Raw genomic sequence first — 24,692 nt, 5'->3', positions numbered from 1 at the left:
CTCCACACGTGCCGTTCAAGTTCTCCTGGAAATCTAAGCGGCAGTCAGCTCCATTTCTCCTCAGGGAACCAACCTAAGCTAAAGTAAAACCTGTCCGCCCGCCAACGAGTCAACTAAATTCTGGAATAACCCACACCGACTGGATTCTGGGAAGGACACCTTTTTCTGGAAACGTGAGTCCCTTTCCAGTCTTTGTTTTTTTTAAGTCATCCAAGTTTCCTACAGAACCTGAACTAAACTCTGAACTTCCCTTCTCACTTCCAGTTCCGCTTCACCAGCGTTCTGAGTAACTCTGGATCCATGCATCGTGCTCTCAATAAACCTGTTAAACCTTTTCTCTGGTTCTCTGAGTGGTTTCCTGCATGTGGGTCAGATCCCTTAAAAGAAACATGACACCGTCACTCTTTGCTGGTTTGTCATAATTTCTTTGGCCCTGTGAGTATTCCTGGTTCTCAGTTTTTGTGGATTTATGTTTTTGGATTTTTGCTTCTGTCACCCTTTTTGTTATTAAATCTTCAAGAACCTATGTCACCTTTAGTATCTGCATCTGGGTCCTGTCAAACCTCTACCCCACCGTGACAACTTTCTTCTTTTAAGTCACACCAAAGCTTCTAAATGAGATAAACATTGATTCTACTTAACTTGGTCGATGACTCAAGTCGTTGTAATGTTACAGGGTCTAGTTCTGCTGTGACTTTGTAGATGGTCTCACATTTCCACCATGCTGTATGCAGGATGAGATTCATGGATGATTCTGGGCTGCTCCAGCACAGCGTCCCCAAACATGGCACTCTTGTTATTGTGTAAGATTCTTTTCCTGGAATTCTCTACCAGCGTTATACCAAACGCATCTGTCCAAATATTATTACACAGATGTAATTTTTTCTCTGTCTATACACTGACTTGGTAAGTGAGTAAAGGTTTCCTCCTTTCACATCGTCCTTGAAAGCTGAACTTTTCTGTTTCATCTCTGGCATTTCTTCTTCCTTTAACCTTCAGAGGTTGTAACATACGATATAAGTTTCTTTTGTGGTCCGCTTTCAGGCTGAGCTTACTTTGACGGTGAGAATTAAGAAGACTGGAAATTTTTATACTCCCAATTTGCTTGTGGACCATTTTCTATGCGTGGAAAGGCTGATTGAATTGAAAGACGTTTGAATCCTCTGTAGGACAGTTAAAGTGCTACAGTCTTTATTGAAAAACAGCTGTTTTTTATCCCACTGTGCTGTTCACTGTCACTTTCACATTCAGGATCATGAGGCTTAAAGAGGGAAAACCAGCCCTAAAATGCAGAGTAATGATGGTCCGGACATGTAGACTTAATGGAATTCATATTAGGTGTAAATGTGTGGGTGTCCTAATGTAATCAGAGAAACACAGCCTTTAATTTAATGGGTTTACATTTCTTTTGCATTTATGTTGCCATTTGTAAACCAAGAATTAGGCAATCCTATGCATAACTTGGATTAGATCAAAACCACTGCAAACCGGGGTGCTTCTACCGAACCTACCTCGGTAGCAGTTTGAGTGAATGACTTTGTAATTGAGCCTATAGCAGAAAAAAAAAAGCAGAGAAAGGAGGGGGAGGACCAGAACGTCTATCTGGGGAGCCGTCAGGAACTTGGACATGACTTCAGAATCAGCAGCTGCTGCACATCATGGTCGGCGTGCAAACGTCCACCGAGAGCCATCAGCGAACAGCAACTGAATATTTTACCCGCTCACACCCATTTCTGTTATTTATCCTGGTTTGCTTTATCGCCGTCTGTCTTTCCTGCTTTACATTTCCACAGAACCACGAGGCCTGTGATCATAACTGATCAGTCTTACAAAGCCACATTTATGTGTTCAACCTTATCGTATTTTACTTTGCTCTCGTGTTTCCCGCAGAACCTCAAGTTCCTTCACTCTGAACTCAATGTGATCATAAATGCTTATGAGAAAAAAAAATCTGTGCAACTGTGCAAATGGTTTCGATTCTACTTCTGCTGCATACAAATCACTCTCGAGACCTTGTTTCAATAAGTTAGATGTGGATCTAAAGGAGGAACAATGAAAAAATATTTTAACCCAGATTTTTTTTAAATGTTGGAATTCACTGTATTTGACTTCATTTTACAATAAAGTGATTTATGTTGGACCTCTAGAGTAAAACAAAAGAAGCTGAAACAAAGTATATCTGACAACACTATTAGTCTAAATTATAGCCAGATCCAAGCTATGGAAATTGAAGAACAGATGACAAGAAACTGCCAAACTTCTATCAATCGGGAGAAGGTTACAAGTATTTTTCTAAGATTTTGGGACTTTGGTGAATCACACATTAGCCACAAACAATAAAAAAGGAACAGGATAAACCTTCCTCGGACTGGTAAGGCCTCCAAGATTACTCCAAGAGCATCAATGACTCACAATTAGCACTGCAGTCCTCCGCCCTTTTATATCCAAGTAACATTAAATTAAAAACAGTTTGAATTGATTCCTATTTTACATCTTAGAAAGAAATCTTTGTACTGACATCTGTGTCTGTTGTTTCAGCGAAAGATGTATAATTTGCATAATGTGGAAGTAGATAGTGACTGTCAAGGTTCGTTGTGGTTTGGAGGACCCAAATGCAGAGGCAGAGGTGAATACTTGTAGTTTTAATGAAAAAGGTTAACAAAGGCAGTCCAAAAATCCAACTAAAAATGTAACAGACCAGAACAATGGAGACATCAAGGGAAAACACGTAGAAGAAGCCAGGGAGAGACGAGGGGAGACAACTACAGCAAAGACAGGACCAGCAACAACAAGGAACCAACAAAGAGTGAGAGCAGAGGGAGAGCATAAATAGCTGACAGATACAAAGGGAGGGCTAATGAGCTGACAAGGAGCAGGTGTGAGAGGAGACAACGAGGGAGCCAAGGGGAAAGGAACACACACACACAAGAGGGCAACAGAGGAAAACATGAGAATTAACAAATTTAGAAATTACAACAAAATAGGAATTAAACCATTAAAAACTAGAAAACAAGGAGCAAAGTAAAGCATAACATAACCAAAACCATGACAGCGACAGCATAAAAAAAAAAAGCTCCAATTAAATTCATAATGAGCTCTTCAGTAGGATTGTATCTGACAGGAGTTACATTTTATCAGGGAATTTATTTTGGTAAACACATATAAGGAGCAGGGAGGTTTAGGTCAGTGTTTATTACTCAAGAAAACAGAAGAGATGGAATAAAAATTGTATTTTTTGGAGAGTTAGAATGTGAAAACTGTCAGGACTCCCGTTTTTGTGTCTGTGTTTTTGTGTTTGTCTCCCTTCCTCCACCAGGAGGCGCCTGGTTCTGGGCCGCCTCCTCACACACCTGCTGATGGTTTCCTCGTTCAATGGAGTGTTCTTAAGCTGCTGACTGCCACTACTTCGAAGCCAGAGTGTTTGCCAGTTTAGGGTACCCTAGTCAAGCTGAGTTTGCTGAGTCAAGCTGAGTTTTTGTCAACCTGAGTTTAACTTTGTTTTTGTCTTTGCCTCTTGGCAGGAAGTTGTCCTGCTAACTGGATCTCTCGGACCTTCACACCCTGGAAGGATCAACTGAGCTTCAAACTGAGCGGGGATTCAAACAGGAGGTTTGGATCCACTTTCCCCAAGAGATCGTTTGAGTTTTCCACTGAGAAAGGGATTATTCTCCACTGCGACCCGTTCAAGTACAGCAGGAAATCTGAGTGGCAGTCAATTTCTCTGTTCTCCAACTATCAGCCGCATTGTGGGTAAAACACTGGAACCACGGCGCACAGACATTAGTCAAGGATTCAACAACTTCTCTGGAAAAGTGAGTCGGCAACCTAAACCTCTTCTCCAAGTTTCACGAGTCAAATTCCCCACTAAGCCTGAACTAACCGCTGTGTCTTCCCCTCACTTTACAGTTCCTGTTGAGCAGTGTTCAGAGCAACACTTCTACCCCTGTTTACTTCTTCAATAAAACCTGTTAAACCTTTTCCCTGGTCTCTCTGTTGGGTTTTCTGCATTTTTGGGTCAGAACTTTGTAACATCATGACAAAAAAATACCACTAATTGGTCTCTAATTTGTCTAAAAACATACTGATGGTCCACATTCTGTGTATTGGAAGGGAAAAACTGTAACATAAAGAAATAATGAATCCCTTTGACATCTGACTTAAAACTGACAGCATCTCAGAAAAGGAACAATCTCGTAGATTATCCAGCCATCAGGTCCTGACCCGGATTATGAAGCAGGACAACGATCCAATGCACATTACAAAATCCAACTCTGAATGGCTGAAAAAACAAGTTTTAGGATGGTTGTGGAAAAGTATGAGCTTAAAATCATAAAAAAATAGGTTCCTGTTATCACCAACTCTTAAAAGCCATTTTTACTACCAGGAGAACACAAGCAGTTCTTAGTGGTGTAATAAGAACACCTCTTTATCACGACTCGTGTTATCTTTGTCCTTACATCTTTTGACAAGCTGAGACAATAGGAAGGGGAAAAAAGAAAAGAAATATGGAAACAGTATTTCTCAGCTTGTAGAGAGGGGAAGTGTAAACCTCCAAGACGTGGGAGAGATTTAAGAACAAAGAAAATAAGCTGAGTGGCTGAGATAAAATAAAAGATACAGCAGAGAAAAAGAAACTAAAAACTGTGGCAGACAAAATCGGGAATTATCGTCCAATAAAAGCAGAAAGCAGTAAGACTAAAGGATGACAGAGGAAACAGGGGCTCCTTAGTGGCTCCGGGTTGAGATGGCTCACCCAAATATTTGAGGGAGCGTGTCAGCAGCACACATGATTACTCAGAGCTACAAAAATGGCTCAGTTACTGGAAACAGTTCGTCTATTTTTGAAGCGGCAAACTAGCTCTGTTAAACCAAGCATCCATTTGGTTTATTTAATCACTACAAAATCTGTTAATGCTGTTTTTTTTCCTTTTGGTTAAATCACCGTCTCCCTCATTCTCTTTGTTTAACGCTCCACATTTAATTGTTTATAAGCCGGAAACACTCTCAGTAGAACTCAATCCAATTAAAGGAGAACAGATGCAGAGGTGGAATCAGTCTGGCTGTTTCGTTTCATTAGACGTCTTGTTTTAGCAAACGAGTCCTACTCTGAACCCGAGTGCCTAATGAAATCTCTACAACAGTCTGCCATTCCTTATTTGCAACCCTTGATATATGTACACCCATTTTCCAACAATCTTCAGCTTCCAGTTTATACCCATCGCACTCATGAAAAGATGAACCAACAGCGGACAGTTGGCTGCAAACGTAGTTGGAGTTGGGACAAGCGAACAGATGCTCGGGGAAAGTCCCAAGAGGAACTTTATTCTGGGAGAACAGATTGGGGAACAGGTGAAAAAAAAAAAGCTTTGATTTAGATCTTGACCATCATGCCAGAGATTTATAAGCACTTTCCAATCAGTCTTGGAAGATAAGACATCATTAATATTCTTATGGTAACCTCAGTGTTCGCTAAGATTTATGGCCCCACAGCAATATAAGGTTGCATTGAAAGAGAAATGCTTAGTTTAATAAAAAGTAAATTGAAAAGGAATCCTGTTCTCATATGCTGGTGAAGATTCTCAGTCATCCAGGTCATAGTCATAGTTCCAAAAAAATAAAATTAAAAACAATCCACTGGACTTTGTTTCCAAGTTTGAAGATGTTTCGCTTCCCATCCAAGAAGCTTTTTCAATTCAAAATGAGGTTTTATACAGTAGCCCATCAAAGCCTCGTTTTTGCTTTGAAAACATGCAAATTATAATGGACGAAGGAGTTCACCCCTTTGGAATGGGGGTCGTTTGGCTTCTTTTGTTAGCCTGCAATGCCCCATACCTGTCTAAGTGTCTGACGGGGGGTCGTTAAAGGGAATTGTTGGCCTGGCTTAATAGGCGAGGTCTTCTGTTCCCCTGTAAATGGGGGGAAGTTGCGATGATAGCAGGAAGGAATGTAGGTTTTTGAAAGCTGAAATCTGAGTCCCCCCCATTTTGTTTAAGGTTGTTTTTTTCTTTCTTAACATGGCTTACTTTACACCCCTTCATTATAACTGGCTGTCACTACCCGATCTGTCCCGGAAGCACGATCCATCCTGTGCATGTAGGAACAGAATGATATGATCTGGATCACCGAAAAACTGTGTAATAATAACGGTACTGAAAATACTTATTTATATACTTAAAACATTAAAGAATGCTAAACTACACTGTAAAGAAAATATTGAAGACATTTCTGGAAGAAATCGATACGTTTTACATTCTCTCCATTGTCTTGCGTGTCGTCATCATCGGACATGCTCATAGCAGACATAGTAACGTCCTAAAGGCTATTTAAGTGTATAGCTTTTTTTTTCATTTTTATAATATGCTGTATTTATGTAAATACAAAAATCTTCAAAAGTTTGGAATTGAAAGAATAAGGAGCTAATTTTTATTTCGCACAAAAACATGCTAGCAGCAGTAACTGCGGAGGACAAATGTCCCAAATTCACACATTTGGACATTTATTTCTCCTATTAAAGCTGCTGAACAAATGCAAGCTTAAGAAAACTATAATGTGTTAAAGGTTAAAAATGTATTAGAATGTATGAGAAAATAAAAGCCTTAAAATCCTTTGGCTAACTTTTTCAGCTTTGGATTTAAAACATAAATCTGGTCTTTTTGAGTTTGATGTTTTCCTTTCATTTTAACCTTATGGTATATAATGTGTATATAAAAAAAGAAACAACAAAAAAAGACAGTTTTATCATATTTTCTTTTCCAGACTACTCTGAAAAGTAGACTTTTCTATGGGAGAATTATCCTGCCATAATGCAAGAGCACATCATTTCAATTTGAGAAAATTTCATCTTCTTGCACTCAAAACTTATAATGCTCACACTCAAAACATGCGCTCTCTCTCAAATATTTTCTCTTCTCTCTCAAAACTTTGTTTCTTCTCTCAGATTTAATGCTTCTTGCACAGATATTTTCTCCTCTCGCTTGCCTCCTTCTCTTCGCGCACAAACCGCGCACTGCTCGAGTCTCAGATACGCTCGCAAACCCGTAGGCTCTGCTTGCAGATTTTTTTTGCTCTCTCAGATTGGATCGGATCGTCGCCTAGCAACCTTTCCAGCCAATAGAACGACAGACTCAGAAAGGGTGCGCTTGTCTAACTCTACTGAGTGTGCCTGTGATAAACCTTACCGACAATAAAATGGCTTTTTAATTTAAAAGCTATTAAAATAAGAAGCATTTTCCATTTTCAGACGTGACGTGATGTGAACAGAAAACTCCCGCCTCAGAGTTGCTCGTCAGAAAAAAAAAATTATAATAATTTTGCTAGTCAGGGCAGGTGCTAATTCTGCCTCCAGCATAAATTAAATGACTTTTCATTGGCGATTCTTGAATCGCCCTTTATTATTTCCTTTTTTTATTTTCCTGATTGTTGTTGTTTTTCAGCTTCTTATTTTAATAGCTTTTAAATTAAAAAGCCATTTTATTGTCGGTAAGATTTATCACAGGCACACTCAGTAGAGTTAGACAAGCGCACCCTTTCTGAGGCTGTCGTTCTATTGGCTGGAAAGGTTGCTAGGCGACTATCCGATCCAATCTGAGAGACAGCAAAAAAAAATCCGCAAGCAGAGCCTACGGGTTTGCGAGCGTATCTGAGACTCGAGCAGAGCGTGGTTTGTGCGAGAAGAGAAGGAGGCAAGCGAGAGGAGAAAATATCTGTGGAAGAAGCATTAAATCTGAGAGAAGAAACAAAGATTTGAGAGAGAAGAGAAAATATTTGAGAGAGAGTGCATGTTTTGAGTGTGAGCATTATAAGTTTTGAGTGCAAGAAGATGAAATTCTTTTCTCAAATTGAAATGATGTGCTCTTGCATTATGGCAGGATAATTCTCCCATATTTTTCTCAGAAAAGTCATACAAATGTTTTAAAGATGTGCATTAGAATTAGTTGGTGATTTAAGGCAAAAATAAGTACCATTAGTACCATAATTACATTATTTATGGTGATCTGGATGAATATGTGCTTGCACATGGGCAAATGAGCTGATGGTACGGATTGTGCTTCCGGTATGGATTCTTCTTCTTTTTTTGTCCCTACTCCAGGGGCCATAGGTAGAGCTCCCCCTACAGGTTTGGTCGGAGACAGTTCAGTAGATATCAGCAGCCTATAGCCCGGTTTGGCTTATATATGTAAGTTTCCATGTTGCTTAATGAATGAAATGAACGGTGCAGTGGGTAGCACTGCTTACTTTCAGCAAGGAGGTTGCAGGTTTGATTCCCGGTCCGGGGTCTTTCTGCATGGAGTTTGCATGTTCTCCCTGAGCATGCATGGGTTTTCTCCGGGTACTCTGGCTTCCTCCCACAGTCCAAAAAAATGACTGTTAGGTTAATTGGCTTCTTTAAATTCTCCTTAGGTGTGAGTGTGTGTTTGAATGGTTGTTTGTCCTGTTTGTCTCTGTGTTCCCCTGGCGACCTGTCCAAGATGGACCCCGCCTCTCGCCCGTAGACAGAGCTCACTTGGGATTAACCGTGTCAGAAAATGGATAAATGAAATAATATCCGAAGAGCACTTGATGATCTGGATGCTCCCTGCCAGTAGATAAAATCTAAAGGTTGGTTCCCTGGAAATGACTTATTGTCACCAAGTTAGCTCTACTCAAACTGATTAAGTTAGTTAAGTTGTAAAAAATAAGGTGTATAACTTGTTCTATTAACTCAAACATTTTTGTACAATGTATTGCATTTGTTATAATTTTGCAATGTAGAGAATGAAAACAAAAAGTAGAAAATGATGCAAAAGGAGGAGTATTTCTCTTACTGTGGGGTCCTTTCCTGCCATTTGGCACTCTTCTATCTTGCTTGTAGATGCAGGCCAAAACAGCTGTAGACCAAAAAAAAAAAAAAAAGAAATATGCATTACGTTTGTTTGTGATATAAAGATACAATAGATGGCTTTCAAATATGCTTTTTCATGGCTCAGAGGAAATAATTATTTTCATCTGTGGAAAATGTGTCTAGAACCCACGAAGGGGGTTTAAAGGTCTAGAAAAAATGAATATATGTCATGCAATTTACTGGGGGAAAGAAGTGGATGCAGTGTGGGGCTCCCAGGGGAAAACTAAATGCTTTCCCATCTGTTTATCCACTTCACGCCTGTCAATTAAATGAATGATAATTCCTTCACTGCGTTCAGAAATAGTTAATGCTTTTCCCAAATAAACCTAAAATTGCAGTGATTATGAGAAATGTAGGGTTACTTGCATGTAAGTGCACAATTATCATGCTCTATGAAGCTATTATAGGATAATTTGTTTTTTGTTTCATTATTTTTATTTTGGGTTATAAGCAAGATGGGACTAAAGAAGCCAAAACTACATAAGAAGAAGGTGTTTTCTGAACTCAAACCATATGCTGACCTTAAGCGTGCCATGAGTGATGTTGTTAAGGTCCATGGAGAGAATGTGGTTCTTACACCCCACATACATCCGATCCTGGTCCTCATCCATGAGCAGGATCCTGTAGTCCATAGGCTTATCAGATAGGCTGAAGTGTTCAAATGACTGTGAGGCCATTAGGTCTGCGAAGAACATTAAGAAGAAAATGCAAAGCAAGAGGTTATATAAGTTGTTTCCACGCTGATAGAGGACATTTTTTCTCCACGTTTAGGCAAAAAAATTCTAATAAAAGATAGAAACAGAAAATCTGAAAAGAAAACTTAATGTAGATCTTAGGATTTGGCAGCCGCTCTTTAAACACGCCTCAGACAGGAGAAGCTACAGCTGCCACCAGATATTGACTTGGAGCAAAGACAAGATGTAACTAAAGCACCAACTTAATCTGCTATGTAGAACCAGAAAGCCAGTAAAGATATAAAAGAAAGCTTTTCTGTTCCGTCAAGCTTGAGTAGCAACCTAATCTGTTGCGAATACAAGAGACGCATGAATTCTTGAAACAGACAAGGCTGTAGTCATGACCGCTTAAGGTGATCTCTAGATGAGATATAAATATATATGACTGGAGATAAAGTCAAGACCAAACCCAAACAAGTTCAAAGCCAAGTCAAATTTGAGCAGAAAGCAACAAAACGGCAGCTTCATTATTCCTTAAGCTGCTGCTGAGAGTGAAAACTTCTCATGTCTTTAGAGTTTAGGAGAGTTTCCAGTGTGAAAGAAAACCAAAAACTCTAAATAGGCAACAGAGAGGTTATATTTGAAACCTTGACATAATGACATGACTATCTCGTTAAACCATTAATTGTTTTCTCGAGAAAGCAAGATAACTATCTCAAAAACAGTTATTGATATCTTGGGATAATGAGATTATTAACCTACACTATATTGCCAAAAGTATTTGCTCACCCATCCAAATTATTGGAATCAGGTGTTCCAATCACTTCCATGGCCACAGGTGTATAAATTCAAGCACCTAGGCATGCAGACTGTTTTTACAAACATTTGTGAAAGAATGGGTCGCTCTCAGGAGCTCAGTGAATTCCAGCGTGGAACTGTGATAGGATGCCACCTGTGCAAAAAATCCAGTCGTGAAATTTCCTCGCTCCTAAATATTCCACAGTCAACTGTCAGCTGTATTATAAGAAAATGGAAGTGTTTGGGAACGACAGCAACTCAGCCACGAAGTGGTAGGCCACGTAAACTGACGGAGCGGGGTCAGCGGATGCTGAAGCGCATAGTGCGAAGAGGTCGCCAACTTTCTGCAGAGTCAATCACTACAGACCTCCAAACTTCATGTGGCCTTCAGATTAGCTCAAGAACAGTGCGCAGAGAGCTTCATGGAATGGGTTTCCATGGTCGAGCAGCTGCATCCAAGCCATACATCACCAAGTGCAATGCAAAGCGTCGGATGCGGTGGTGTAAAGCACGCCGCCACTGGACTCTAGAGCAGTGGAGACGCGTTCTCTGGAGTGACGAATCGCGCTTCTCCATCTGGCAATCTGATGGACGGGTCTGGGTTTGGCGGTTGCCAGGAGAACGGTACTTGTCTGACTGCATTGTGCCAAGTGTAAAGTTTGGTGGAGGGGGGATTATGGTGTGGGGTTGTTTTTCAGGAGCTGGGCTTGGCCCCTTAGTTCCAGTGAAAGGAACTCTGAATGCTTCAGCATACCAAGACATTTTGGACAATTCCATGCTCCCAACTTTGTGGAAACAGTTTGGAGCTGGCCCCTTCCTCTTCCAACATGACTGTGCACCAGTGCACAAAGCAAGGTCCATAAAGACATGGATGACAGAGTCTGGTGTGGATGAACTTGACTGGCCTGCACAGAGTCCTGACCTCAACCCGATAGAACACCTTTGGGATGAATTAGAGCGGAGACTGAGAGCCAGGCCTTCTCGTCCAACATCAGTGTGCGACCTCACAAATGCGCTTCTGGAAGAATGGTCAAAAATTCCCATAAACACACTCCTAAACCTTGTGGACAGCCTTCCCAGAAGAGTTGAAGCTGTTCTAGCTGCAAAGGGTGGACCAACGTCATATTGAACCCTATGGATTAGGAACGGGATGTCACTTAAGCTCATATGTGAGTCAAGGCAGGTGAGCAAATACTTTTGGCAATATAGTGTATATGAGTATTGATGAGGCTGGCCAACAGCCCTGGATTCCCAATCCATCCATGCCTGCAGTGCCCATAGTTGTGCATTCGCGGTACCGCTTGTGCACAAATAATCAGTTTTTTTGTTTCCTTTTTTCTTTTCACTCATTGTCAGGTGGATTATTGGATTGCATGAAATGCAGTAGAAACAAATCTGACTTTTTTAATTAAAATCCTTAATCTGGACTCATTTTGGGGGTTAATTCATCTTATACCTGTTCCAGACGTTAAACCGGGGCTGTTCAGAAAACAGGCTCCGGAGGCATAGGGCTAATTGCTTATGAATCAGAAGTGGAAGTAAATCATCAAACAAACAATATTGTCTCGTTACCTTTAAAGTTACACACAGGATTATTTACAGAATTACACATAGGCTACCATGACTTATACTTATAAATCCTATCCTGCTGTAGTGGTATTGAAGGATGTAATCAGTTTTAACACACATCAATCATCTCGTTATGACGAGAAAAAGGTTTTCTCATGAGAAAATTATCATCTCTTATCACAAGAAAACTGCTATCTTTAGATAATGTGAAAATATACTAATTTTCTCGAGAAAACCACCATGAAAATGTATCGCAGAGAAACGACTGCTCTCGGCCTCCGTACTTTTTAAAGCAAATACTAACTATTATTTTTTAATTCCAAGTGGACTTTAATTTACTCATCCATCGTTTCTTTTATGAATACTTCAGATTATTTCATGGGGGTTTGGAAGGAAAGCCAACATTTTTCTATTATTATATTATATCAGGTACATAGAAGGCCTGGGTTTACCCTGTGCTCTCATCCCAGTGAAAAACACCAGAAAAGCTTCCAATGGGAGGTGTCCAGATTTGATTCTGATTAGATACCTCAAGCTCATCTAAATTACAACATGTCCCAAAACCTTAACAAGTCGTTTGCTGCATCCACTTAGTCCTATCCCCCCCGTCCCCATTTATCTCAGCAGTCAGCATAAGATGAGTGGTTGCAGGTCTTTAACTTATTACAGAGGTAATTTATTTGAAGAGTTAACCCAACAACCTATTGCTTGCAGGCAAATCCTTATTCCATACAAACCTAAGACTGATCAAAAATAGATTTATATCAGCCAAGGGTGTAATTCGCATCTACTCTGACACCAACTATATAAAACAGCCCTCTCTGTGTTGCTCATACTCTGTGGCAATAGAATGTGGTTTGATGAATCGATTAGGCACCATCAACAAGCAAAAGGTCACCTAGAGTTGGTCTGATTAGATCAGGGGTCCTAATCTATCATAATTCACAAGCCTCAGCTGTCACCAATGAGCCTGTAATAGATTAAATGGAATAACGAAGAGAAAAATCAGATAGCAGCGTTAAATTAACATGAGACCATTGCAAATTGTATAGATCACTCCATAAAATTATTAATCTAATTTACAACTAAAAACAATGAACTGATGGATGATGGTTTAGTTATGTTAAAATGACATGGCGTGTTTATGAAATGGCAGCAGGAAGGGAAGAAGTGGCCAAGTGTGGGTAGAGACGGGGCAGATGTGTGAGGCAATGGCGCCGGACGCATTGTACTTTGCATCAACAGAAATAAAAAAGGGACCAAATTAAGGTTTCCTCCATCAACCCGTCATTTTTCTGTCAGGCTTACCCCAAGCTGGGTCGCGAGGGGTGCTGGTTCCTATCTTCAGCTGTCTATGGACGAGAGGCACAGTCCATCACAGGGTAACTCAGAGACAAACAACAATTCACACACACTCACACCTAAGGAGAATTTAGAGGAGCCAATTAACCTAACACTCATGTTTTTGACTGTGAGAGGAAGCCAGAGTACCCGGAGAGAACCTACGCATGCACAGGGAAACTATGCAAACTCCATGCAGAAAACCCCGGGCCAGGAATCAAACCCGAAACCTTTTTGCTGCTAGGCAGCAGTGCTACCCATTGCTCCACTGAGCAGCCCATGTAGGTTTAAGTATACCAAAATAAAAAAAGACGTTAAAAAACTCAATTTTAATAACAGCCAAACATTATTTAATCCCTCTTCATGTAATCAGGGCTGGTGATGCACCAGAAAAGCAAACCCTTACCTCCTCCATGAACATAAATGAGTAGATTTGTTTTCTTTCTAAGCAACACTGAACTGTTTGACATCTTCCTTAAAATTAAATCCCCAAATGCAGACATAAATTCCCATCTAGTGATGAATCAGAAATAACCAGATAGAAGAGGATCATTAGAGCTGCATCTCATTGCCGTCTGAAAATATTAATTGAGCTATTCACTAATAAACAAGGTTTGATCCATTAGAAAGAAATGATTGCATAGTGTGTAAAAAAAAAAAACGGGTTCCTCTTGGCTTTTCACCCACTCATGGTAAACAGTCCCAGACAGTTATTTCCAGCCCGTTTTCTCCACAGATAGCAAATTCCTACCCATGCCATCAAAGGCCTTACTATTGAAGCCAAACTCATGCATATTTATCACTTTTCCAATCTGCACTGAGAGGAGTGGCTGGGGGGGCGGCAAATAATGTACAGCTACACCCTCTGTTTCCTCTCCTGTATTGACCCTGTCTAAGCTCTCTTTGTATTCCCTCCTCTAATCAACACAACAGGTTTGCTTTGCTTTGCTGCAATCCCTTGGGCTAAAGTCACATTTTCATGATTGGGTGGCATATGCTTTTGAGGTTTCCTTTTATCTTTTATTAAAGTGGCTTTCTTCAAGCACCCCACACCCCCCACCCCTACTGCGGAGTGTTGTTTGGCGTGGTCGCAACGTAAGGCTTGAAGTGTTTAACTTTAAATAACTGCAAGTTAACCTCTTCAGGAAAAAGCAAGTTTCCCACAGCTATTCAGTCCCCTCTTCAGCTGTGTTTAGGTAAATTGCCTCATCTTGAGTTGAAAGCAGTGTTACTTTGAACACTGCCTCGTCCAGTATGTGCACATGGCCCAGTGCCTAGGATTGCATAAAGAAATCCTATTTTCAATGACAAAATAAAAATAAAAATCAAGACACTAGAGTAAGTATGGAAGCTAGCTTTGTTTTTAATATTAATCTATGACAGTCTTTCTAGCGATTAAGTTTTTACTATGAATTGTGCCCTGGATGAGCTTCTCTGTGTGTGTTTATCCCCTGCATGCTACAGCCTCAGTCTGTCTCTAAATAAATCAAGTCACCTTATGATAGATGTTTCCATCATTTTCTGAAAAAAAAAAGAGGTTGTTTATGCAAACTTGTCATCCTGTTTATAATGCTATAAAGGATTAAAGGTATACTATGCAACCGGTGTTGATTTTCCAGCGAGGCTCCCCCCAGAGGTCGAAAGTAAAAGTGCACTGTCGTAAATATGCTCAGCTGTTCTCCTGGTTACTGCGGTAAGTGACTATTTTGTTCCAATTTTCGAGTTTTAAAATTTTGCATGTTTTCATACATTATTTGTTATGCATGTGTCTAAATAACAAAGATTGTAGTTAGGCAAGTTCTCGCCGCAAAGCAAGACCGACTCTCGCGATGCACGAGACTTCTGAGCCTGTGGGTGCGGGCCGAGGGCTCCTGCATTTGCAAGTACGGTATTTCCCCTACAGACCACCAGGGCGGCCGAGAAAACCTTTGTTCGACCTGAAAAGACTCATTTAATCAACCAAAACATTATGGAACACATTAATTAACTGAAAAATGTTGCATAGTATGCTTTTAACTGTTTATTTTCCTTTTTTTGGAAGAAGAATCAGTTTATTACTTTAGCCCTATTGTTGTCTGCATTCCATTCCCCTGAAGAATGCCCAATCCTAGTATGTTACAAATCTAAATAAAAAGTAAAATAACTTATTTTAGTGATAAAAACCATGAGCGTTTCAAGACTGGGACCAACAGAGGCCAGTGCTTTGGCGCCTGTATTGAGGACAGTAGTAAATTAATTTCTTATGATTTTATGAATTTGTCCTAAAAACGGTAGCTGACTGCTCACTTTTAGGGTCAATCATTTGAAGATGTAGTCAGAATGTTCAGAGGGGTCTGCAAACTGCAGTTTTAAAATCTCAAGAGAGATTTAGCTTTGTCGCGCACTTAATATTTTTAAAGAATAAATATACAGTAGCTTTAGCTTTTTATTCTATACATCAGTGCCCCCCTTGCAAAAATCGCCCCACCTTTGCCTCTCTGGTAAATTTGATCTAGAACAACCATTAATCAAAAAAGATTATGAGATTAAAATGAAAGAGCTAGCATAATTGATTTCTTTGACAAAAGATGGCTACTTTGTAGAATATGAAGTTTTTTTTATACTTAGACAAACTTAATTGTCATTTTGTATATACAGATTATATACTAAAAATTAAATTTCGATGCAGCTTTTCAACAGTGAATGAGCAGCTTAGCAGTGAAATGAACATTTCCATTTAAAAAGTGCAGCAGTGATCAAAATGTAAACAGTGTAGGAGTTTAAAGACATGATGCAAAAGGCAGTAATATGAGAAGTTCAGAGCAGTGCAACATAAATACATAAATAAATATGGTGCAAAATGCAGTAGAACACTGTGTTGTATAGAAGAGGATTAGGGCCACTGAAAAAAGAAGTTAACTGATTTATTTCAGTTTAGTATGGGGAAAAAAGTCAGAATTCTGACTTTAATCTCAGAATTCTGACTTTTTTCTGAGAATAAAGTTAGAATTCTGAGATTAAAGTTAGAAATCTGACGTTATTCTGAGACAAAAGTCAGAATTTTGAGATTAAACTTAGAATTCTGAGATTAAAGTCAGAATTCTGAGAAAATAGTCAGAAACTGAAATAAAATAAAAAAAATCAGTTACGTCTTTTTTCTTTTTCTTTTTTACAGTGGCCCTAATCCTCTTCCGTAGAGTTGAGCTCTATTTAAAGGTATGTGAAAATTCGTCTTGTAGGGGAAATATGATCTAATGCAGAATAATAAAATGTTATTATTAAAAAAAAAAAGTGTCCAAAAACAAAAAACAAAACTGAAATTCACATTTTTGCCTTAAATAGTTCCTGAATTTGGAAAGATTTCTCTATTTCACAATGCAGGATCTTATAATCATTTTTAATTCCATATTATGAACTCGTGGCAAGACCAAAACAGCAGAAGGAATAACAGGCTTAAGGAAAAAACCAAAACAAACAATCCAGTAAAATCTCACCAGGAAAAACACTAGCAGAAAAAAAAGAAGAAAAATAACATCAAGAAGTTAAAAGATACAAATGAACTCCAAACCATGACATCTATATTTTACAGATTTAAAAACAATGTCCAACCTATGAAAATGAACAATATTATTGCTTAAATACCAGTTAAAACCTGAACAAACGCTGACATTTTATGGTAACAGTTTTAGAGACACCTTTAGGGTCTGCTACAACCAAGTCTGCCGCTGAACACTGCTGGTCAGCTGTCCAGGTGGATGTTAACATCTATATTCTGCAGAATTTTATATGAAATATTGCATTTCTTCTATAAAAGATGAGATGCCTCAATGAATTAAGATAATGGGATTAGAATCCCTCCAGAACTTTCCAAGAGGGAAACAAATTTTTCCCTATAGGGGTGGGGTCAAGAAATACGACTACTCAATGTTATGAGAATTGTTTTCACGTTGGGGAAACTGGAGACTTTCCCTTCTCCCATGTGAGGTTGGAAGGCCAGTTAAGCCTAACGCTGGGATGGGATGCAGCAGGGGTGTGTAGATCCAGCATGCTCAATAAGAGCCAAACGGAAAGCCTCCGGAGTCTGCATACCATTGGATCTGGTATCTTTCTCAGTGTGCTGCTCTCAGCCTCGTGCAAACACTTGAGTCACTCCTGCACTGTTGCAGCATTGTACACCAGCCCCGAAAGTTCAGCTTGCCAGATGGAGCACCTGCTGTAGCGGAGAGAAAGGGGGCCGCTGTAAACAACCAAGAGTTTCCAGAGTCACACAGTGAACCCATTCCATGTGTTTACACAATATCTGCCAGCTCATAACGTCATTCTGAGTTTGACTAATCTGGCCAGGTGTTGGGGTCCAAATGCCGTCCGCGACATTATTGTAGCAGTTTTATAAAACGGCACAAATGTACACATTACTCAAATGTGACGTCATATTTTATAAAGAGAGAGAAATAAAAAGCTGTGGTGTGGACTTTTGTTTAAGCTGTATATTTGGGAATAAAAGGAGCTTTTAGAGGCACATGTAGATCATTATTTCAGTTTATATGCATTTCTCAATGTTGAGGTCACCTTTTGTTTGAGTAAAGGACGTCAAACCTGAGGCATCATTACAAAGGCATTGCTTTAAATCTGCTTTTTGGTTAACTGAGAGCAGTGACAACAAAATTACAGGCCTGAGCTGATGTCCTGTTAAGAAAACATTTATGGAGAATCTTGTTTTCAAGTCTTTAACCTTGTTGAAAGTGGAGCGAGATGAGAGGAAAAGAGAAAATAATAGAAAAAACAGGGCTTAAGGTTGACAGCTGGTGGGTTTTGTATTATGCATGCTAGCAGGTGGGCCTTGCACCTCCCTGCGGACCTCACAGCAATCTCCTGTGTCCTGCCTTTGATTATAAGCTTTGACCCATAATATCCTATTGGCTCCATGGCGCACTGCTTGTGATGCAATCCACTCTGGTGGACAGTGGAGTTAGCAGAAAAGGGCAAGGTGGCGACGGGAGAGTTTGACTGAGCAGAATTTGCACAAAAGCCTTTTGTCCAGCCAAGTTACAGCGGAGGTCATCCAATATTAAACAACAGATTGCTTCTTCAGCTGCAGATGAGATCAGAATTCACGGGTCACTTGTTGGTAGACATCAACAAATCAGAACCGTGGTAGACTGCCGTTGCATTTACTGTACAGAAACGATAAAAGAGGTTTCACTTCAAGAATTTTAATCTTTAATATTTACAGCGAGGGATGTTCAAAGCTCATTTTACTGAGTCAAACATCAAAGATATGTCAGACAAGTTGAGTCTGAGGTCTTTTAGGGGAGACTCCAAGAAAAGTATTGAGTCTTTGAGAGAGACATCCAGATCACACCTTTCTTAGGAAGAAGGCAAGTCTCAAGTATATAAAGTCAAATCTCAGTTTTGAGGGGATGATTTAAAGGTATACTATGCAACTGGTGTTGATTTTCCAGCGAGGCTCCCCCCAGAGGGCGAAAGTACTGTCGTAAATATGCTCAGCTGTTCTCCTGGTTTCTCCGTCAAGCCAGGCGCGGTTGTTTTGAGCTTAGCAGACAGGCGAACGCAACGAATCACCATGTCTACTGCGGTAAGTGACTATTTTGTTCCAATTTTCGAGTTTGAAAATTTAGCATGTTTCCGACATGGGCTTTCGCTGTTTTCTCGCTGGTTCCGCCATGATAACTGCACAAATATCGCCACTGCGCTAGCAACGAGCATGCCTTTCACTGGGGGCGTGTAGCAGTTCTCGCCGTAAAGCAAGACTGACTGTCGCGATGCACGAGACTTCTGAGTCTGTGGGTGCGGGCTGAGGGCTCCTGCAATTGCAAGTACGGTATTTCCCCTACAGACCACCAGGGCGGCCGAGAAAACCTTTGTTCGACCTGAAATGACTCATTTAATCATCCAAAACGTTATGGAACACATTAACTGAAAAATGTTGCATAGTATGCCTTTAAGTTGGCTTTGACGTCTAAACTTTAAATGAAGTCTCAAGACTTTAAGGGAGACATCCAGGGCTCAAGTTTCCCCCCTGAATCAGGTGCAGTTGATTGTTCAACTGAGAACCTTTCCAGGGTGTACCCCGCCTTTTACCGATAGACTGCTGGAGATAAGCACCAGCCCCACCGTAATACTGATGAATTAAATGAGAGAAGGTGGATCGAAGTCCCAATGAAGTTTTTAAGTCCTTTCTTCCAGGTCCAGCCCAAATGTTTTGAGGTAAAGCCTTGGATCTTTAAGGACAGAGTCAAATAATCATTAAAGGGAGCGACTCAAGTAAAATCTCAAGTCCTGAACTCCACTGAGTGCAAGACTGAAATGATTAATTTCCTCGTTAACCTATTCTTCCAGTTACACTGTACTGCTAAAGTTTAAGGATTTGAACCATTTCTGTTTGACCTTATGCCTACTTTAAATCCCCAACATTAATCAAGTATCTTCTATAATTTTTTATCAAGAGGCAGCTGGTTAGAGCCTGATTATAAGATATAAAACTGATAAAATCAGGTAAAAAAATAAAAATTAATTTACAGTCTAATGAAGCTAAATGTTGGCCTTTATTGTTAAAAATCTGAATAATCAAATATGTGTTTTGCATATTTTATGCAATAGGTTTATTTTTGAGAATCCCCATAAATTAAAGTTGTGCTTCTTAAGTTTTTATTTTTTTAGCCTGGAAGTAAGACGATCTGAAGCAACTCCCAGCTGCAGGAATCAAGTCATCTTCCTGTAAACTCTGAGGAAACAGCCTCTGAGTTGAATTAACCATGAGAGGAGACAAGCTTTGAGTTAAAAAGGAACAATCTTTTCTTTTTGTTAAATGTCTGTGGTAAAAAAAAAAGCATTGGAAGCAAAAGCCAAAACATGTGGCAGTAACAAAGAGGGGACCTGTCATTATGTGCCTGTTGTATGGCAACAATTAGGTGCAGAGAAGACTTCAGCACTCACTTCTCAGCTTTTTCCCCTTTGTGATTATACACTATATCCAAGTGAGGAAATCCACCAGCCACAAAAAGGCTCCTTTCAGCCTTTCAGTCTATTCGGTCAGGCTTGGCCCCAAAAGTTGCTTGCGTGATCAAATAACTAAATTCAACAGCGATGCTTCCAGCAGTAAACAAGGCTGCCATGGTTCTGGTTTGGGATGACCACACAAACAGTGGTTTGTTGTAGGGAAGCATTGTCAAATATTAGAGATCTGCAGCGGCTGGAAAATATGTGGGATCCTCATGAGGGATGCAAACGTGGGTCTGGAAAATTTATTAACCAGTGCTAGCTGAATGAGTTTGTGTCACAAGAGCATTGAAGGATTCTCACTTTGCTTTTCTGAAAGGGGACAATTCTCGATGTAAAGTTAAATGTTACAATATTTTATATTAAGGAAACAGATTAAGAATAGTACATTAAGAGTTTTTTTTAAGTGTTTTTGGGCTGATATAAGTTGAATGTTTCAGATCATTAAACACATTTTTGATATTATACGATGCAGTAAATACAAAATGCTGGTTGTAGTTCATTAGCCTCGTGAGACCATCCTGATCTCGCGAGCTTTCAAGGTTTCACTCGCAGATCAGTCTGGAGACTCTCCGTTAAAGAAAATGTTGAGCCGTTCACCAAACGAACGTCCAATCAGCGTTGGCATTGAGGCGGGTTAAGGTGTGACGCAACGAGAAGCGTCAAACATCAAAGATATGTCAGACAAGTTGAGTCTGAGGTCTTTTAGGGGAGACTCCAAGAAAAGTATTGAGTCTTTGAGAGAGACATCCAGATCACACCTTTCTTAGGAAGAAGGCAAGTCTCAAGTATATTAAGTCAAATCTCAGTTTTGAGGGGATGATTTAAAGGTATACTATGCAACCGGTGTTGATTTTCCAGCGAGGCTCCCCCCAGAGGGCGAAAGTAAAAGTGCACTGTTGTAAATCCATGGCGCACTGCTTGTGATCCAATCCACTCTGGTGGACAGTGGAGTTAGCAGAAAAGGGCAAGGTGGCGACGGGAGAGTTTGACTGAGCAGAATTTGCACAAAAGCCTTTTGTCCAGCCAAGTTACAGCGGAGGTCATCCAATATTAAACAACAGATTGCTTCTTCAGCTGCAGATGAGATCAGAATTCACGGGTCACTTGTTGGTAGACATCAACAAATCAGAACCGTGGTAGACTGCCGTTGCATTTACTGTACAGAAACGATAAAAGAGGTTTCACTTCAAGAATTTTAATCTTTAATATTTACAGCGAGGGATGTTCACAGCTCATTTTACTGAGTCAAACATCAAAGATATGTCAAACAAGTTGAGTCTGAGGTCTTTTAGGGGAGACTCCAAGAAAAGTATTGAGTCTTTGAGAGAGACATCCAGATCACACCTTTCTTAGGAAGAAGGCAAGTCTCAAGTATATTAAGTCAAATCTCAGTTTTGAGGGGATGATTTAAAGGTATACTATGCAACTGGTGTTGATTTTCCAGCGAGGCTCCCCCCAGAGGGCGAAAGTAAAAGTGCACTGTCGTAAATATGCTCAGCTGTTCTCCTGGTTTCTCCGTCAAGCCAGGCGCGGTTGTTTTGAGCTTAGCAGACAGGCGAACGCAACGAATCACCATGTCTACTGCGGTAAGTGACTATTTTGTTCCAATTTTCGAGTTTGAAAATTTAGCATGTTTCCGACATGGGCTTTCGCTGTTTTCTCGCTGGTTCCGCCATGATAACTGCACAAATATCGCCACTGCACTAGCAACGAGCATGCCTCTCACTGGGGGCGTGTAGCAGTTCTCGCCGTAAAGCAAGACTGACTGTCGCGATGCACGAGACTTCTGAGTCTGTGGGTGCGGGCTGAGGGCTCCTGCAATTGCAAGTACGGTATTTCCCCTACAGACCACCAGGGGGGCCGAGAAAACCTTTGTTCGACCTGAAATGACTCATTTAATCATCCAAAACGTTATGGAACACATTAACTGAAAAATGTTGCATAGTATGCCTTTAAGTCGGCTTTGACGTCTAAACTTTAAATGAAGTCTCAAGACTTTAAAGGAATAGTACACTCAAAACATGATTAGCGACAGTTCAGTCTAAAGAACATGGCGGCTTCAGCCGATGAAACTAGCGTTAGCGGGGCTATCGAGCAAGTTTTATCGGAATTCCAGAGTATTTTCACTGAAAGGAGAGCAAAACACTGCTCTGGAGGCTTTTCTCAGAGGAAAAGATGTTTTTGCTCTTCTCCCGACTGGTTTCGGCAAGAGTAGCCTGGCTTGTGGTTGTGTTTTCGTCGTCGCTCTGTTAGTACGTCATATGCTTTATTGATCTGATTGGTTTATTTGGCCCGTCTATCACCAACATAGGCCAATCAGCTAACCAGTATTTTCGCCCCTTTCCAAAATTACTTCAATGGAAGGTTGCCAGATGGGTATGCGGAGCAAATCCATCTGGCAGAGTCAGGTTACAAAAAGTAGACGAAAAAAACAAAACAAAAAAAACCTTAAAATGATAAAGAAAAAAAATCCGAAGAAATTTTAAAATGTAGAAATAAAGAGATTCACTTCCATACAGAAAGCCCACATTCATATCTTCAGGTAACACAGAGTACATGTCAGACTTAACAATATTACTTTAGCGATAGTTTAAAGGTGTTGCTTTATTGTATATCTCGTACCATGTCTTTCGGTTGTGCTGTTCTTTTTTCATCTCATTGCAGGTGATGAAGCAGACTGAAAATGTTTTGTCATTGTCTCCTTTCTATCTCTTCTTTCTTGCATCTTTTCTCTTTTTTTTTCTTTTTTTCCTTTTCTTCTTCTGTTTTTCTGCACTATTTACATTGCAGTGTCCATATAAACTGTAAAACTCCCTGCATAATGATAATAAAGTTATAAATTTAAAATACTGCTCCACTTGTGAAAGTAAAATCTGTTGGGCACTTTTTGGCATCAAGACAATTATTCTTATTACCACATTGCCAGACAGGACACTGTAAAAAAAAAAAAAAATGTAGAAAAAAAGATTTAATGTGAAACAGTCCATGAAGTCATTTCCAAGGGTTGTTATTCCACTGAACCACAGTAAGATCCATTTCCAAAACAAATGTTAAAGAAATGGAACTGGTGAACTCTTTAACAGCACTATGTAAATGCTTTGATAATTACAAAAACTTTGTTTTTAAAGATTAATGGTAGCTGAGAATCTTTTCAAAAACTGATGCCAGTTGTTTATGTAAACTGAGGAAAAGCTTTATTAGTCTGTCTCCCAGCCACCTGATAAACAGTCTGTAGTAACAGGGGGAGGAACTTTGCTTCATTTTGAAACTCCAGTCATTCCAGCACTTTCTCCAACACAACTTTCTCCACTTAGACATTGCCTATTGCTATGTCTACGTGTCAAGACAAGATAGCTGTTGAGACATTTTTCTTTTTTGATGAAACGTCTAAGTGCTAGCCAGCAGATCTGCGGCTAGTTGCAAACAGTTCAGGATTCTTTTGCGGGTCACTTTAAAACTAACATAAGTGTCGCCAGTAAATTTGGTCTTCATTAGTTGCTTTTCTGCATCAAAGGCCAGCATGCATACATTAACTCCAAGCTAATTAGGGTTGTTCTTCATATACTCGAAGGGGGTACCTGTTATGTGGTTGTTAGGGGCAGCTGGTGGGAGAATCCCATTCACTCAACGTTAAAGGAGCTTAGACCGCCCCCTTGCAATTCTTCTTTCCACACAAGACAATAAGAGCTTCATCCCTGAGGCCTTACATCAAACTTTGTTCCAAATACTGTTGCTCTTTGTCTGACCTGCTGGGTTAAGAGCCCTCCAGTTCACTTCTGGATGGCTGCACTTATGGAAAAGAAGTGCGGACCACTACACCTACGGTGCCAATAAAACCTTGTGTCCAGGCAACAGAGGAGCAGCTTGTAAAGATGAAAAATTAGTGCAGCCAGAACCTTTTACCGTGATCCCTTGTTTGGGACTTGCCCTAGTGATGCACTTTAATAACTGGTGGGGAATCTTTGCAGCATATAGGGAAATCTGCGGTGTCCATCCAGGGGAAAACGACCACCCAAGTTGTCTGACAGAGTCGTCCGATTGTCTGTCCAACTGGCATATTGTACATTCCCAGGCAAGCAACTCTTAAAATTCAAAACAGAGTGCATGATTGTACTTTTATGCAGCTACATGTCAGAAGCCAGAGCTTGCTCAGACGGCATGAGCTCTTTATCCACTGTCTCTATCACTTTCATGGCTGTTGTCTGTTGACAATTATTTATATGCAAGCATTCATAATGGGAATCATATGTCTGCACAAATTCTTTGCTTCTGACATCCTCGTTTCCAAAAGCAGACAATAAATCCATATATGAGACTGGAAAGCACTGTGTCTCCTGGTTGTGTGGAGTGAGAGTGACGATATCCAGCCCTAACCTCAGCAACAGGTATTACTGCTGGTCAGACCTGTTGAGGACGAGGCTATTACT

At 40.1% G+C, this 24,692-nt stretch overlaps 1 protein-coding gene across 1 annotated transcript in view; it reads right to left on the bottom strand.

Moving 5' to 3' along the window:
• Window positions 1-24,692, bottom strand: part of sema3c (sema domain, immunoglobulin domain (Ig), short basic domain, secreted, (semaphorin) 3C) — an 84,504-nt gene that overhangs the window by 37,677 nt on the left and 22,135 nt on the right. The window contains exons 3-4 of the mRNA XM_038281360.1: window positions 9,403-9,563; window positions 8,805-8,867 (exon numbers count right to left, since the gene is read on the bottom strand). Of these exons, the coding sequence (XP_038137288.1) occupies window positions 8,805-8,867; window positions 9,403-9,563 (224 nt within the window). The remainder of the gene's footprint in view (window positions 1-8,804; window positions 8,868-9,402; window positions 9,564-24,692) is intronic.

Source organism: Cyprinodon tularosa, unplaced genomic scaffold (genome assembly GCF_016077235.1).
Source record: "Cyprinodon tularosa strain WSP-4 unplaced genomic scaffold, ASM1607723v1 ctg17, whole genome shotgun sequence".
Classification (NCBI taxonomy): domain Eukaryota; kingdom Metazoa; phylum Chordata; class Actinopteri; order Cyprinodontiformes; family Cyprinodontidae; genus Cyprinodon; species Cyprinodon tularosa.
Note: the sequence above shows the minus strand (reverse complement) of the source record. Positions and strands in the feature narration are given on the sequence as shown.